The sequence below is a fragment of the Heloderma suspectum genome, chromosome 1, assembly GCF_057233095.1.
Source record: "Heloderma suspectum isolate Gila_16-S chromosome 1, 16-S_ref, whole genome shotgun sequence".
In the NCBI taxonomy this organism is placed as follows: domain Eukaryota; kingdom Metazoa; phylum Chordata; class Lepidosauria; order Squamata; family Helodermatidae; genus Heloderma; species Heloderma suspectum.
Window position 1 is genome coordinate 367,428,272 of NC_139458.1, and position 18,424 is coordinate 367,446,695.

The following is an 18,424-nucleotide window of genomic DNA, read 5'->3' on the forward strand; positions in this document are numbered from 1 at the left end:
AGGGAGTAGCAGAACCGGGAGACAGCCATTGAGAATACCTCTCTGTCTGTCCTCATGATCCATACTGGTCATCTGGAGGACATTATCAATAAGCCACTCTATGCCAAATGCAGATGGGACACAGCAGAGGAGGCAATTTATTTGATAAGCAAGACCCAAGTATATCACCATTAACACTGAACTTATGGAAGATGCCATAAATGAACTACTGTCTTCTAAACACAGAGCGTTATGATGTGACCAGGGCCAGGTTTGAGAGGGCCCTGGGAAAGGTGTCCTCTGCCTGCTGCTAGTGGGCAGAGGTGGTGGTGATGGTGCCACAGTGAATAGCAGCAGGGACAGGTGGTGGTGTGCAGCCCAGCGCTCCCGGAGAATTTTGGGGAAATTAAGATGGCACCAGCTGCCTTACCTTGGAGCGCTGGACTGTAACAAAAATGAAAATACTATTATTGGTGGGCCCTCTTGGGCCAGTGGGCCCTGGGATTTATCCCACCAAGCCAGGTGCGGACAATGGGCCTGAATGTGACATAGTGAAGGAGGCAGTTTTAGGGAGCAATCCTATACACACTTACCTGGGAGTAAGTCCCATTGACCTTAATAGGACTTACTTCAGAGTAGGCATGAATAGGACTGCACCGTTAGATACACATCATCCAAACCATTTAGAACTTTGTTAATCAAAACTAGTATCTTGACCTGTTCCCCAAAAGCTACAAGGCGTCGGTGCAGGTACTAGAGCACTGATATAGTTCCTTCCAGAACTTTTTTTCTATTACATGGTGGAACATCATGCTGTGCACCATCTTCTGGCAGTCTTGAGGGACAGGCCAACACAGAAGACATTGCAAGATTGAAATTCAAAAGGCATAAACATGGATTGTTTTAAGTGTGATGTTGGGCTAGAGATGGCTTATCTGCTGGCATTGTCTGCCCAATGTAAGTGTAAAGCTACAATAAATTGGGATAGTTAATTCCTGCACTCCTAGCCAAGGTCAGGCATCCATCTTAGCCTCCTACACATACTCCTCCAAAATGCTGGATGTCACTTTATACACCCCCATTACTGGCCTTGGCTACTCTCCTAGTGCCAACCACATGATGACTCCCTCTCAGTTCACATAATCAAAGAATTGCATCACTCCTGCAAAAAAACATCTACACAGCCAGACCCAAGATCCCTAGCAGTGGATACTTGCAGCAATTAGTATATATTATAGCCTTTTTATCCTTTCCAGGGGAGTTTTCATCCTGAAATAAGTTTGTAAACTGCGTTGACTACAAGTTTTCAACAATGTTTATTAGCTAACAACTGGTGCTCATAATATGATTCTCCAGACCTTGTCCAAAATACAGTTGCTGATTGTGACCAAAATGAACAATTCAGGCAAATGGAAAATGAGAATATAAATAGGTATAAGTAGGTAGATTTCGCCTGAGTTATTTTGCTTGTCAGTCTTCTATTTGTAGTGCAATTATTGTATTTGGTGACATGTTTACTAGGCAATAGTTTCAATCAAGTGTTCAGCTGTTGGTTCTTTATTTCTCTTGGGTTATTCTTAAAGTATCCAATTTCTCCGCTACAGCATGTCCGTGTTGGATGGGAACTGTTACTGACCACCGTTGCCCGAACTATCAATGAAGTTGAGAATCAGATCCTTACAAGAGATGCCAAAGGAATCACCCAGAAACAAATGAATGAATTCAGGGCATCGTTTAATCACTTTGACAGGGTACAGTAGTCTGTTTTCTTTCTCTTTTAACCTGGAGTTGGTCTGCTAGAAAGCATTTGTGCATTTCTCTACTACAGTCTAAAAAAGTACGATACGCATTTAAACCCAGAGGTAGACTTCTAAAAACAAATTGGTTTATTCGCTCTTTAAGATAGAAATACATAGTATAACTTTCTTTAGTCCTGCTATGTATCCCCAAGACCCTAATTTGCATTCACTTCTTCTCTAGCCAAGAAGTGCACCACTGTGGGCTGGTTCGCACAACATGAGGGTGGTTAATAAGCCACCGTGGGTTGTTAATGACCCCCGCATGTGCTGTCCATTCGTGTACTGCCTGATTTACCTAATTACTCTCGCTGGGTGCAGCTTGTCGTGATGTCTGAACCCAATGAAGGTAGCTGGCTGAGGTGGTTAACAAACCACGCAGAAACCCCAGAACAGGCCATGGGTTCCACGTAGTTTGTTAACCACCCTAGCCACCCACGTTGGCTGGGTTTGGCTGTCATGACAAGCCGTGCCCAGTGAAGGTAGTTAGGTAAATTGGGTGGCATGCAACTGGCAAGAACAGGGATGGTTAACAAGTCATCGTGGCTTATTAACCGCCTTCGTGTCGTGCTGTGTCATTAATGTGATTGTTAATAATCAATGTAACCCCCAATGTATTTGAAAGGCCAGCCTCTCTTTCTCATCTTCACCACTTCTGCATCTATATGAAAGCTAAAGGTGCCTGCTCACAGCCTTGATATTGTTCCTGTCTCTTCTACATTCTTGCAGTATTTCTGTTCCTTGCATACTCCTCATTGACCTGGTTCACATGATTGGCAGCATCTACCATGGCTTAAATGGGCCATGGTGGGTTGCATTACATGCTGGCCGCCATTGTGAATATTCAAGCCACGGCAGGTGGTCGCCATAGATTATCGTGACATGATGCCATATGAACCTGGGCAGGGGGGCTTGTTGCTGTGGGTAACAAGCCACCCAGAACCCATGGGCTGTAGCAATGGCAGCCAGGATGTGCAACCCACCGTGGCTTATTTAAGCCAGAGTGGGCAATGGCAATTGTGCGAACTGACCCAGCAGTTCTATCTCTTTCCTACTCATCCCCATTGCTGTGATGAATGGGAGGTTCCCTTGAACCCTTTCGTGCATGAAAAGAATGCATGGAGTGGTCGGAGGGTTGCTCTGCGAAGTCCTGACCCTCACCAATGTGGGCACCGACGGTTTCCTCAGCTGACCACACATTGGCAGCCACAGGAATGGGCTCTTCACGTGTATTGGCAGAGCTCCTTCACATCAGGGCGAGGGCATCATGAAATAATCAGGGCATGGCTGGAGCACGGCTATGTAGCTTGAAATTGTGACACCCCCACCACATTCTTCTAATATATAAGGGGGTTGAGTGAAGCCTTCAATAACTTTGTCTTCCATGCCCCTCTTCCCAGGTGATCAGATGCCTAGTTTCTTAAGAAAGAAACTGGGCATCTTATGCATGAGGCCAGCTGAGGTGGACTTCTTAGCATATAAATGAAATAATGGCCTGCTGTGATGTATTTATTTATTTTATTTACTGGCCACCCTGTAACAGTCATTATCTGGCTGGCTTACAAGATACAATAAGAACAAGTTAAAACCATCACTATTACAAACAAAAATACAATAAACCACAGCCAATCACAGAATGCAGTTAAAAATCACGTACTGTATTATGATAATGGATTAGAAGTCCATTTCAGGATTTTTATTCCTGATGTGCTGCTAACATCTACAAAAAAAAGAAAGAAAAATCTTACAAGGCATTAAAGAAATAACTGTATGCACTATAAAGTAAAGCTTTAACTTAGTGTAAAACAATGACCTGTTTTACATCCTCCCTGTAACATTGTCAGATATTAAAACTTTTTATAGAATCAGACATAAAAACCTTCCCCCTAAAAATATTTCTTAAAATAGAATGTAATAAGGATTATTGAGGAAAGCCCCCCTTTATAAAGCCCCCAATGTGTGTTGGAGTGTGGATGAATGCAAAGAAGAAGGCTGTGATCCTACAACCCCGTATCACAAAGGAAGGGCTGAAATGTTGATGTAATTTTACATACATTGGTAAGATGTATACAAATTGAATCAGTTGATGATGCAGTAATTGCACCAAAGGTCTAAATGCAACAGAATGTAATTTAAATGAGGTCTGGCTTAAAACATCCTGAATCGAGTAATTATTTGTACATTTTGTCCAGCCATTTTGCTGCATGCCTGTGCAGGGTTACCAAAACATCAACACTTTTTTTTGTACAGTGTATTGAAGAAAAATGTTGGCTGAGAGAACAATAACGATGAGATTGGAGGTAAAGAGGCAGAGTTTTGGCAGAACAAATCCATAAGCTATTTATTTAGGAACAGTGCCCCAAGCCTTCTCTTGAGTGTGTGCCCAGGATTTGTATTTGATATATATGAGTTCATAAGACAACATTAGTTTCCTGAACATTCAGAGCAAAAAATAATATCTGTATTAAAAAGTAAGGATAGTAGGTTGGTCTACAGAATTCATATAAGGTGAGAAGGTGGATAGATTTTATTTTGTAGTATTTCATTAGTTTAGCATAGTACTCTATGGTGAGAGTGATCACCTTCTCCTTATGAAACTAGATGGGGCGCTTAAAGGACAGGAGTGAATGTTTATCGTAGATGGATGTCTAATGACTGCAAACATTTGCTTCCTTGCCTTAAATCTAAACTTTACTATTTTGCTGAGGTTGCTAGGCTTTGTATTAGTTCAAAGCAGGTAATCAGTGCTACAGGGAAGGGAGATGTAAAGTTGGGGGTAACAACGGACGAAGGCTCATGCACCGCAATGGAGGGAACAGCTCTAATAGCGCCCAATAATAGTCTTCAGAAACATGTAGGAAGAAAGCCAGACTATGAAGCACATGGTCTTCGATGTCTATATACTAATGCCCGGAGTATGGGAAACAAACAGAATGAACGTGAACTCTTAATACAAGAGGGAAATTATTACTTGATAGGTGTAACTGAGACTTGGTGGGATGACTCTCATGACTGGAATACAGCAATTGAAGGATATAACTTGTTCAAAAAGAACAGGAGGAACAGAAAGGGAGGTGGGGTTGCACTATATGTGAAAAATACATACCTCTGCACAGAAATACAGGAGGATGAGCTTGGTAGCCCCATCGAGAGCATCTGGATCAAAATAAATGGAGCAAAGAATAAAAGGAACCTGGTGGTCAGAGTCTACTACCAGCCACCCAATCAAGGAGAAGACGAGGATTAAACTTTTGAAAAGCAAATAGCCAATGTTTCAAGGAAGCATGATGTAGTAGTAATAGGGGACTTCAATTTCTCCGATATTTGTTGGGAGAAAATTCTGCAAAACATGGCCCCTCCAGGAAATTCCTGACTTGTGTGGCGGATAACTTCCTCCTACAGAAAGTAGAGGAAGGAACAAAAGGATTGGCTATCCTTGACTTGATCCTAACCAACAGAGATGACTTAGTGGGTAAAGTACCAGTTACAGGAACTCTGGGGGAAAGCGAACATGTAATACTTGAGTTCTTGGTTCTAAGGGAAGCAAAAGCCGAGTGTAGTCAAACGCGTACCCTGGATTTTAGGAAAGCCTATTAAACTCAGAACAATGATAAGTAAGGTCCCATGGCAAGCGACTGTAACGTGGAAAGGAGTCCAAGATGGGTGGGAGCTTTTAAAAAGGAAATTCTCAAGGCACAATTACAAACAATTCCAACAAGAAGAAAAGGTGGAAGACAACAGAAGAAGCCAATGTGGCTTCACAAAAAGCTTAGAGATGACCTGAAAACAAAAAAGGACACATAGGAAGTGGAAGGAAGGCCAAGCAACAAAGGAAGAGTACAGGCAGGTAGCACAGAATTGCAGGGATGGCGTCAGGAAGGCTAAAGCTGAGAACAAGCTGAGGTTAGCGAGGGATGCTAAAAGCAACAAAAAGGCTTTCTTCAGCTATGTGCATAGTAAAAGACAGAGGAAAGAAATGGTGATTCAGCTATTAAATAAGGATGGCAAAATGATAACAGATGGCAAAGAAAAGGCAGAAGTGCTCAATTCCTACTTTGGCTCAGTCTTCTCTCAAAAGAGGGTCTATGACCTCCCTCGCAAAGGCGAAGTACAGGCTGAAGGGGCAGGATTGCAGCTTGAGATCGATAGGCATATGGTCAAGGAACACCTAATTCCTTTGAATGAGTTCAAATCTCCAGGGCCAGATGAACTGCATCCTAGAGTAATAAAGGAACTGGCAGAAGAACTCTCAGAACCACTGTCTATTCTCTTTGAGCAATCATGGAGGACGGGGGAAGTGCCAGATGACTGGAGGAGGGCTAATGTTGTCCCTATCTTCAAAAAGAGTAAAAAGGAGGAACCTGGGAACTACAGACCAGTCAGTCTGACATCAATCCCTGGGAAAATTCTGGAGCAGATTATAAAGCAATCCATCTGTAAGCACCTTGAAAACAATGATTACTTGAAGCCAACATGGATTTGTCAAGAACAAATCCTGCCAGATGAATCTGATCTCATTTTTTGATCAAGTAACCCCCCTTGTGGACTGTGGAAATATACATAATAATATATCTTGACTTCAGCAAAGCTTTCGACAAAGTGCCCCATGATATCCTGATGAGCAAACTAGCTCAAAATGGGCTAGATGAAACAACTATCCGGTGGATCCACAGTTGGCTACAGAATTGGACTCAAAGAGTGCTTATCAATGGGATCTTCTCAAACTGGGGAGAGGTAATGAGTGGGGTACCACAGGGCTCAGTCCTGGGCCCAGTGCTCTTCAACATTTTTATGAATGACTTGGAGGAGGAGGTGCAGGGAATGCTGATCAGATTTGCAGATGACACCAGATTGGGCGGGATAGCTAATACTTTGGAAGACAGAAACAAAATTCAAAGTGATCTTGATAGACTAGAGCGCTGGGCAGAAAACAACAGAATGACATTTAATAGGGATAAATGCCAAGTTCTGCACCTAGGAAAAAGAAACCAAATGCACGGTTACAAGATGAGGGATATGTGGCTCAACAACACTACAAGCAAGAAGGATCTTGGAATTGTTGTCGATCACAAGCTGAATATGAGCCAACAATATGATGTGGCTGCAAAAAAGGCAAATGCTTTTTTGGGCTGCATTAATAGAAGCATAGCTTCCAAATCCCGGGAAGTACTAGTTCTCCTCTACTCAGCACTGGTTAGGCCTAATCTGGAGTACTGTGTGCAGTTCTGGGCACCACATTTTAAGAAGGATGCAGACAAACTGGAAAGGGTTCAGAGGAGGGCAACAAAGATGATCAGGGGACTGGAAGCAAAGCCCTATGAAAAGAGACTGAAAGAACTGGGCATATTTAGCCTTGAGAAGACTGAGGGGAGATATGATAGCACTCTTCAAGTACTTGAAAGGTTGTCACAGAGAGGAAGGCCAGGATCTCTTCTCGATCATCCCAGAGTGCAGGACACAGAATAAAGGGCTCAAGTTACAGGAAGCCAGATTCCAGCTGAACATCAGGAAAAACTTCCTGACTGTTAGAGCAATATGACAATGGAACCAATTACCTAGGGAGGTGGGGGGCTCTTCCACACTGGAGACGTTCAAGACGAGGCTGGACAGCCATCTGTCAGGGATGCTCTGACTTGGATTCCTGAATTGAGCAGGGGGTTGGACTCGATGGCCTTGTAGGCCCCTTCCAACCCTACTATTCTATGATTCTACTTTCAAAATGTCCAGTAGGTGAAAGGCCTTCTCTATATTGATCTACTGAACTCCTCAATCCTCCTGTCTGCCCTCCACAATCCCAGCGCTAACCTATATCCCATGCCCGCCTCCTCAAGTCCCCCAACAACCATCCCCTTACTTATCTGTAACTTTGGACAGTTCCCTAATACCATTTGCATACAAAATACATGTGCATATTGTGCCAGTAATGTGTTAGATCCTATACAAAGGACAAAGAGCTTCTCTATACCAGTAATTTATTGCAGACTCATGATTGGCCTTCTCACCGAAGTCTGCGAATCCATTATACAACGTCAACATCTAGGGCCCCTCCCATACTTTTTCAGGTTTATCCCACTGTAAAAACACCAGACTAAATCAGGTATTTTAAAAAAATGCACAGAATCAGTAGCATGTAATGCTGCCATAATGCTATATTTCAACCACTAGATGGTGCTGTCTAAAGGAAAACATAGGAAAAGTGCTGAAACAGAAGGTTTGAATTCAAACCACTTGTGGTCTTCTTGTCTGCCTGTGTAATGTAGCTAATTGTAATCTTGCAAAGAATCCAGAAGCAGAAAGCCCCAGGAAGGCAGCAGGGTTTTCCATTAATGTGGAGAAGCCCAAGGTCAAATAGGCCCTGCTCAGAGGATTGATAGTCTAAATTGAAGTGCATATCTCAGGCTGATCAAGAGAACTTGCCCAGATTACTACGTCAGATTATAAAGTGATTTTTGGCTGACTGATTCACATCTGAGAGATACTTCTGTACATCTTGCCTGGGGGGAAAAAATGCCCCGAGATGTATTACCCTCCTTGTTTAGAACCAGCCGCAAAACAAAATTGCTTTTAAGATAATTAAATATGTCATTTCTAAGAGGGCTTTTGAACAATTGATGTGTTTATGCAGAAAAAGAAAAGGAAATACAGTGGTTAATTCAGTGAAAAACAATCAGTAAAAGATCCATAAAATTAAGTTCAAGCCTGATGAATATGGTTTAAATACTTATGAACAGCAGAGCCAATTATTAATGTCTTTGATATGATTTCCCTGGGATTATTCAATTTAAATTCGATATTAGCTAGAAGGGTAATTGGTGTGTGTGTGTGTGTGTGTGTGTGTGTGAGAGAGAGAGAGAGAGAGAGATGGGGGGACCTTTGTCACACCATTGTTTACTCAGACAATTATGTGCTTTTGTTAGTAATTTGTTGTGCCCTATCTAGACATCGTCCCTAAAGGCAATGCTTTTGATGCGGAGCATGTCATTTGGCGAACATTCAGTCATTTGTATCTGGCAAAATGTAGTTCTTTCCCTACATAGAACAGCATTACTATTGCAATTGCCTTGTGGGATGGGGCTTGTGTGTCCTGAGCGCTTGTCAGATATACAGCATAGGCCCAAGGCATTTTTCTGCCTGAGGTGAAGAACAAAATGGCACCCCCTCCCATTCCATTTACAAAAGCTGACAAGACTTATCCTTGATTCTTTCTTCAACACTGGCAATGGGATAGCATCCTTCACCACATCCAAAAGCAGTCTCAGACACATTCAGACAGATAAGGACAGGATTTTTATGGAGACCAGTAATGAAACAGGGTTTTGCTTGCAATGAATCAATATTTTATTTAAGTTTGGCAGAAAGGGTTTAAAAATCAGTTATATTTATATTCTTAAAAAACAAACTTTTGAAAATTTAATCTTGGCCTATCAGCCACCTCAATAATGCAAGGACCTCCTTATCTACTACTGGGTACTTAGCTTTTATTTTTTTCCTATTTCTTTTCAAATAAAATCTACCTACTTAAAAAAGAACACATTCAAACACGGAATATTGCCACAAGTAATTTTGGGGTATGCCACAAAGGGTCTCTTTCCCAAGAATTACAGCATTTAATTATGTCCTGATTCTACTTTTCATGCATTAGCTGCAAGTGCAGGGCATGGGGTATTCCAGCTACTATGCTAGGGCTTCTTCACACAGAGCTTTTATCCTGCTATTGAGATGGATTACTCACAGAAGTCTGCCGGTCCTTTAGATGACGTCATAAACCTCCAGGGCATCTCCCGCACTATGTGACCTTTATTCCATTTTTTAAAAGATCAGAGATAATAAGCGATCAAATTACAGCACTTGAGTTCCCTCCATGGAAAACCTGCAATAAGAGCTAGACCACAGCGCCATCTAGCAGCTGTATAATGAAACATATGGAAGACTCAGATAAGGGGGAAGAGGAGGAGGAAAAGGGGTGAAGGAAGCACTGTAAAAGGAGCCGATCATGATCCTGCTTTTAAAACGGAAGCAGAAAGCACCATTTTAAATGCGAGATTTTAGGCTGGTGCTTAGACGTCATGCTGGCATTACAGCCAGAAACTCTACTGAAAGACTTAGGCTGCAATCCCATACATACTTAACGGGGAGTATGTGCCGTTGAACTTAATGGGACTTACTTCTAAGTAGGCATGTATAGGATTGCAGTGAGAATCAACATGTCAGCCTCAAATCTCTACCACCGTCTGTTACATATTACAATCCCACTCTTCTCTAGGTCTGCATCTGGGTGGCAGCTTTCTGTTCATAAAAAAATGAAGGAAGCAGGACAAAGTAGCTACCTAAAGAAAATGTCAGATTCCTTTTTATTGCAGGTTGAAAGTTCAACATCTGCATTGCCTGGCACTGTTCTCATACTGTCTACCACTTGGTATTTGGATGGATAGGTCATGCTTATAGTGGACTGTGAATGTTGGAGCTGCACTAGATCCATATCCGTCACCCTTGAAAACCTCTATGCAGATAGATGGGCCCTAGAAGGAATGGATGATGTTAAAAATAGCAGCAGCAGCAGCAGCAGTTTACTCCCCGCAGTACATCCTTGTATATCTGTTTCACAGTGCCAGAACAGGGCCCTAAGGAGGCAATGTTGAGACCAGTTAAGATTTCTGAAACTTTTCAGATATCCATAATTACATCGGCACATGTCTATGCACGTTTACACAGAAAAAAGCCTCACAACTTCCAGCATTCCCTTGCCAGCATGGTTGGCTAGGGAATGCTGAGATTTATAGGACTTTTTTTCTGTATAAGCATGCATAGGCTTGTGCCTTTAATGTGCTTTGAATCCCATCAGAATAAGGAATTTGTTGTAAGATATCCAGAATTAAACAAAACCTTTATTGTTCTTCAGGTTGATTAATACAGCAAAGATACCATTTCACAAGGTTATTTATTAACTAACTCAGATTAATCCATTGTGTACCTTCCCCTGTTCCTTAGATACCCTATGTTACGTGACTGTAGGGTGAATCTGGCAGTCTGGATTACAATGAAGTTAAAAGCTGACTCATCAGTTTAGGAAAGGTGAAAATAAGCCAAAGGTACAGGCGAGCTGATGCATTCCTGACTTCAAATAAATTGATAAATACTGTGGATTAAAACTCAACTGATGGTGGCTTATACAATAAGTACAGTTTGGTTTGGTGTGATTTAGAATTCTTAGATTCAAATTGAAGGTTGATGGTTACTGGCTTGATCTTTTGCTAGCCACATCTATCATCTGATTTTTAAGCATGATAGATACCTTTACCTCTGCTTGTAAGAATGGCTAATACAAGCTGATTCTCCCCCCCTGCCCCAGTAAAATAAAGTATAGTTAGTCCAAGTCACCTCCCCCACCCTGTCCAACATCTCATTTTAAAGTTGGATGTCTGCAGTTTAATTTTTTTTTAATATGTTTTAAAAAATCTTTACATAGCACCTTTCAGCAAAACTTCCAGGGAGGTTTCTGAAAACAAGATAAAATATATAATGACTAGACCCACTCATCCCAATTCCCTGCAAAATTATGCGCTAAGTATAATTGCAATGGATCAATCCAAGCCCCTCAAATGAGTACTTTCAACTCACAGAATTCAGCATGTTTGGGACATGTAAGCAATGCCTCTTCTACAGTACTGTAATTCTTACCACAGATTAAAATACTAAAATTAAAAATACTTCAAATTATGTCGCACCAAAGCAGTCTGTACTAACTGATTTTGACTTATTCAAGGATCTTTAACGTTTTCCCCCCTTCCCTTTCCTTCTTCTTTGGTTGTTTGCTGTGATCCATTGGTCCTTTCCGGCATTATTTCCCGTGACGTGTCTGCTTTCATGTAAGCTACTTCTACTTCCTCTAAACTGGTGGATCTCCTTGGACATGCCCTTGAATGAACATCCTGTGCATCTGATGATGGGCCTGTTTATCTTCATGGAAATTATGATGGCTTCCTTCTAACTGCTGTGTTGCTATGACTGACAGAAGAAGAACGGGCTTATGGACCATGAGGATTTCAGAGCCTGCTTAATTTCAATGGGTTATGACTTGGTATGAATTTTAAGATGCAATAATTTACAATAGCATTCCACACATTGCAAATACAGGATTTTACACTACAGATGCCCTCGCAGAATCCCGTGTTCCTTTCATACAGTGGATGAAGTCCCCTATTCTGTTGTAGAAGTCCCACGCTCAGAACGTCTGTTACTCAAAATCCTAGTTTATCAAATACATTTACAGCGCTATATGTATCTACTCAGATGTAAGTCCCACTGAGTTCAATGGGACGTACTCCCAGTTCAGTGTCTATAGCAGCCTTCCCCAACCTGGTGTCCTCCAGATGTTTTGGACTACAACCCCCAGCATTCCTGACCATGAGCCATGCTGGGTGGGGCTGATGGGCACTGAAGTCCAAAAAATCTGGAGGTTGGGGGATGCTAGTCCATAGGATTACAGATTATTCACTGCTGCAGCCCTATGCAAACAGCTGTTTATCCATATACATGATTCTGAAATACTTTTTACATCCACCAGGGCAAATATGTATAGAAGTTTATGTTTCTATTTTGGATAACTTCATTAAAAAAAGAATCTAGGCATGACCCTTACACTTCTTTATTTCATTATTTATTACTTTTGGCTTTGGTATCTGTGTCACTCTTCGTGGCCACAATCCAATAAAGTATATCCCCCAAATAATGGTAAATTTGATACTCAGTGAATCCCATATTGTAAAGAACAAACCGTGAACTTGTGTATTTGCTTATATAATTCTTTTTTTTCTCCTTCCACTATAACTTTTATGAATGATTTTGAACCGTATCCAAGGGTGAAGCAGAGTTTGCCCGAATCATGTCCTTAGTTGACCCCAATGGTCAGGGAACGGTTTCCTTCCAATCTTTTATTGACTTCATGACCAGAGAGACTGCAGATACTGACACTGCTGAACAAGTTATTGCTTCTTTCAGGATCCTAGCTTCAGATAAGGTTTGTGTTTTTGTCTCTAGTTAATAGGGTTTTCCATTTTCTTCATCTTTGTTTACAAATTCTGCTTTTCCAAAGCAACAGGATAACCAAATGCTAGAAAAGTTGAGCAAAGGGTTGCGGCCTAGGTTAAAAAACTTAAATTAGCAGGTAAAAGGATATTAAATAATTTACATAAAGGATAGGCAGCAGGATAATGTTGGTAAACCAGATAAGCAATTCTCTAAACTTGGCAAGTCTAGAAAAACCTGACCTAAATATTACAAATCTGCCCCTAGACTAAAGAGTGCACCTAAAACTTCTGAGCTGAATTTTTCTAACCAGAAAACCCATTTGTATTGCTGGGTTGTTACTGAAAAACCATATGAGGAAAGTTGAGTTATTTGGAAACTATTGTTTTTATCAGGGGATGTGTTGGGGGTTGGGTATGGCAAAATGGGAATCATAAACCTCTAGAGGAGTGCAGGAGATTAAGGACAAGGATGCAGGGGCTGGGAGCTATTTTCAGTGCAGACTTCCTACTATTTCAATCACTCCAGCCATCTCCAGTTTCTAACCATTCAGCAGGAACGGCCCACTCATTATTCTCTACAATTTTGTGGACTGGAAACTTGCATGATATTGTTTTAATTAAAGACAAGAGATTCTTAGAGCATACCATCACAGATTGTTGTATTCTGGATCTGGGCCTTTAAACACCAAGCTGTGAACATGGGAAGAAGAAAATGAAAAAAAGCACAATGTTGTTTAGAGTGCTGCACAACATCTACCCACTACTCGCCCCCCCCCAATAAAGACTTCCACGGGATCAGAGGGAGTTGCGTGTGTCGTGTGAGTGGAAAACAAGTATATTAAACTGGTATACCACAGCCCTGTAAATACGTAGAAACGACTTAGCATATCTGGTAGGAAAAGCTACAAGATGAAAGCCTTTTCCAACCTGGTGGCTTCCAGATGCGTTGGACCGTCTACAGATTTGGAGAGCACCATGTTGGGAAGGCGGATCTATGGCACATCAAAGTTTACCTGGGTTTTTACCCAATCCCATATTCTTGCCACCATGAAGTATATTTTGTAATTGTGAGCAGTTACAGGAAAACCTCTGAACAAATTCTTTTTAAATCTTTGCAGCCTTATATTCTTGCTGACGAGTTGGTTCGAGAACTGCCCCCTGAACAAGCTCAGTACTGCATCAAGAGAATGCCAGCCTACAAGGGTCCAGGTGCTGTTCCCGGAGCTCTGGATTATACCTCATTTTCATCAGCATTGTATGGTGAAAGTGACCTCTAACCAGCTATATGGTCACTGTGAGCAATTAAAATATATATTATTTTCCAGTTTGTTCCTTGAAAAAATTGGCAAGCTGACTCAAAATAAGTTTCTTGAGCTTAGCACGTTCACTCAGTAAGTAACTATACCATATAAAGTGTGTGGCTTTGATAGGTTTTTACGTTGTTTGTATTTACGTTGTCAGCCTTATACAGTTACAGACTGCAGCGGCCCAGCGCCTTACTGGTTGCTGTTTTTAATGGGGGGGGGGGAACAAAAGAGATATTTCTCTCAGTGTCAATTTAGGAAGCCTCAGGAAAAATGAAGTATCTAACCCTTTTGAAAATCAAAACCAACACAGCTTTAATATTCATGAAATGTTTTCTGTAAGAATTCTTCACGCTTTATGTGAGACTTCTGTGATGTCCCTCCGGGTATCTCCTTTTTGCTTTCATGCCAAGGTAATGCTCTCATCTACAGATACCAGATTTTGTATGCTTCTGCAGGTGGAGTTGCATATACAAGAGAAAGAAGAAAATGAATCACACAAATAACATAGCTAATATCATTTGAAACTATTTTTTTTAATGTGAAGCTGTAATTTGAATCTCAATTTGGCTTTTTGTTAGCACAATATAATTGAACCTTAGGAGTTTATTGCCAACAGACTGATGATGATGTATAACCACAACTTTAATAGCAATACTTGGCTTTTAACTTGGCAACTGATAGGGCACAAAATTGACAGACAGCGAAGCTCTATATGTCAGTGTTAAGAAGTTTGCTTTCTGCCGTATTCATTGTTCTGCTGCATTTGGTGTTGATTAATGCTGAATGTCCATTTTTAGTACAGCTATGCAATTTGTGTGGTCGTTTATTAACTATTTTCATCTCAGCAGCCTGTAGAGCAATAAACTTTTTTACTTGAAGCCTAGCAGTCACAGAAAAAAACAAAAACAATGCAAGAAAATGGAAATATTCACAGATGGCAACAAAAGCTGTACAATCCAGTACTATTAAAATGTGCCTACTAAATAAAGTCTGTTTTTCAAACCTTAATATGGACTCAGTTACTGAGATTCATTCAAGATACCTTCTAAAATGCAAAACGTGGTGACTTTCCCATTTTTCTCTATCCCAGTTTTGATGGTTTGCTTTAGTGGGCTATACGTAACAAGCCACCTGACCACCTTTTTACTTATTTCATTTGCATGGGAAGTGCAAAGCTTATAATTAATATTTATTAAAAGTATAGCCTGCCTTTCGACTAAAAATAGTGCTTAATGTGGCTAATAAGATAAAATACAAAATTATAATTAAAACATCAACTGAACACACAATGAAAACCACATATATAAAAAAGAAATAAACAGCACCCACCAGTTAAAACCTCCTTTAGCAAACAAGTCAGCTGAAAAGCCAAAAGCCTGACTGAATAAAAATGTTGTTGCCTGATGGCAGAAGGACAACAGACATGAATCTCCCTTGGCCTCAGGTTCCATAAACTGGGAGAAGCCGCTGAGAAGGCCCTCCACGTGTCACTATAACGTGTGTTTGTGACTATAAGGTGTGTTGCTGCACTTCTTCCCATCAATACTCTTGGCTCAGGGCCAGCCTACCTTGAAGGAGAGCAGGTTAGCCACCATAAGGATCAAATTCAAGTATGGCAAATAGTTATTAACAGCCCAGTCATTGAATATTTACTCAGAAGTCCTATTGAATGTAATGTGGCTTATTCTCAAGTAAGTTGGATTTCTTATGCAAAGCTCTTATGCCAGTCCCGTCTTGATGAGGGCCTCAGAATTTGCAGTAAAAGCCCTTAGTAAGTTTTGAGTGTTAGTCTAGGTTCCTGTTATACACACTATATGATCCACCTGATTTTAAGACAGAAGTACAATATTAGAGGTATCTGCAACTATCAACAGAAAATTTTCCTCACCCAACTCAGGATAAAGTGCTTCCAGGCCACTATCAATATGCCATCGCTAAGAAATGCTACAGGGGTGGGGTTCTGTAATTTGTAGCTTCTGGGAAGACAGTATATGTGGCAAAGGCCATTATCTCTCTCTTCTGTTTAGGTTACATCTTCAGTGGCGTGTTGGGTGTGCAATAAATGGCAAATGCTAAGTTTCCTGTAATTGCCCTATATTTAGGAGGGATGCATATGAGCCAGCTGTTGCCACATGAGTGCTCTGGGGAGCATGTGGGGCTATTTCTGGGCTCCTTGCAGGTCACTGCTCCTAGGGAGGTGCCATTTGTGTAGACTGGCATTTCCATATATGTGGCAGCTCTAATTTGCACAACTGTAATGGCTCAAAAATACACAGCTGCAGTCATGCAAATCATACAGCTCCAGGGGAAGCTTCCATGGGAACACTGCCTACCAGCAGGTGCACCAACATTCTTACAATATACGGGATCTCAGATCAGAGATAATAGTGGGGATTCCGCTGCGGGGCTTAGCGAGCCAAATTATGCTTGTGGGCTCTGTACCCCTCCCTTACAAGATGGCTCTCATTGCGTGTGAACTGGCCCTTTGTCCAAGTCAAGCAAAGTAACTGCAGAGTGGACTTGAGGTCCCCATTGGGACAGAGACTTCCTGCAGCCATGCAGTGGGGTATTACAACAGCCCTTGGTCTCCAGCTTTGCCTTCCCCACCTGCATTTATCCCACCAGCTTCCACTGCTGTTTGACCGTCTTTGTGATGGAATATTTTGGATTTGTGCTGAATGAGTCGTTTGCACATGACACTCCAGTCTTGTCAGAAAGATCAGTTCAGTTGCCTCCCATTTACCTTTCAGTCCTATAGGACTCAATTGCCCTATTGCAAGGAAGTACAAAAGCGTGGGCATGCTAACAAGAAGGTAGTTCCATCTGTTGTCATTGGCGTAACAGTGAGCTACACATAGCTGATGGGGGCAGCAGAAACATCCATGATGTCTTGCCTTATTAAAAACATTAGCAATGCTGATGAACATAGCATTGCCAAGCTGTTTTTTCATTTTCCATCCTCCATGACAGCGACAAGCCTGCTGGCACTAACAGCAAATGGCCTTTGACAAGTGATTTCTGATCCATGGAGATTTCTAGTCCCCCAAGACCGCAGGGCAAATGAGATTTGGAGTTCTAGACAAGAAACACAAGCAAAAATTTAATATTGTTCTCTCTCTCTCGCAATACGATGTTTATCACCTTGCTGTGTCTCCCTTTTTTAATAGGACAAAACTACATATGATCCTGGGAAACACTTCTCAAACACATTTGGCTGCAATGTAAGAAAATGTCTGCACAGGAGAATCAGCAGATAGGTGGATGCTTAAACCATTTGCCACTTGCTGATTCTCCCAGGCTGTTTTTCTCTCAGCTGGACTTACTTTCAATCTCTGAGGCAGCTGAGAATAAAAAGACGGGGGGGGGGGTTGAAGAAGAGAATTAGTAGGCCGAGAAAGGATTAAGCAGCAGCTCTTGCATGTGCTTTTCCTGCCCCTGCCTTAGCGCTAAAAGGCAAATGTTGCCTTATAACAGCTGGTTCTGCCTTTAAAAGGAAGAACATAAGAAGGTGCCTCATATTGAGTCAGACCGTCTATCTAGGTCAGTGTTTTCTAATGAGTAGCATCTCTCAAGATTCAGACATTAAACACAGTGGAGGCTGGTGGCTCCGATAGTGGGGTGGTAAATCCACTCTGGTTTCAGCCAGAACCAGTCAGAGTTTAAAGGAGCTATTCAAGGAGATGACCACCTTGGATAGCTCCTTTAGAGTTCTCACTGAAACCCGGAGTGGATTTACTGCCCCACTATCGGAGCCACCAGCCTCCACTGATTAAATGCCAAGGGACAAGAACCTCCAAACATCTGAGATCTTATTATGATCCTTTTCCCATTTAGCTTTACATGGTTTAGTACCTAGACAATCTTTGGTTACCCAATCATCACTACAGTTTCCTTGACATTTAATCATAGCCAGTACTTCAAGCTTAGTTAAGCAGTCTGTAATGTTGTTCTTACTGCTATTTTTTTTGTATCATCAAAGCTCTTAATTTGCAAATACTGGTAAAATGATATACAATGCTCCTCCTTTACAGCCACATGGCATTCTTATGATAAACATCAACATCAGTCCCAATAAGTGGAATCTCCTTACTGCTGATTATGAGGTATTCCTTTCATTCACATATATGTTCACATTTATCAGTAACAAATCTGACATCAGTCATTCAAGCCCATTCTTTCTGTTTTCTAAATCTATTCTGAAACTGACAAATTAAATTTTGTAAAGGTGATTGTCCACCACAAAATAACTAGCTCTTCTGGAATAGGACCATGTATGTATTCTGAATATCCACAGAGCAGCCTTCCCCAGCTTGTT

At 41.4% G+C, this 18,424-nt stretch overlaps 1 protein-coding gene across 1 annotated transcript in view; it reads left to right on the forward strand.

Annotated features, from left to right (window-relative positions):
- Positions 1-15,114, forward strand: part of ACTN2 (actinin alpha 2) — an 81,842-nt gene extending 66,728 nt beyond the window's left edge. Inside the window, exons 18-21 of the mRNA XM_084819412.1 lie at positions 1,584-1,730; positions 11,788-11,853; positions 12,634-12,792; positions 13,921-15,114. Coding sequence (XP_084675538.1) covers positions 1,584-1,730; positions 11,788-11,853; positions 12,634-12,792; positions 13,921-14,079 — 531 coding nt within the window. The 3' untranslated portion in view covers positions 14,080-15,114. The remainder of the gene's footprint in view (positions 1-1,583; positions 1,731-11,787; positions 11,854-12,633; positions 12,793-13,920) is intronic.
- Positions 15,115-18,424: the final 3,310 nt, after the last annotated feature.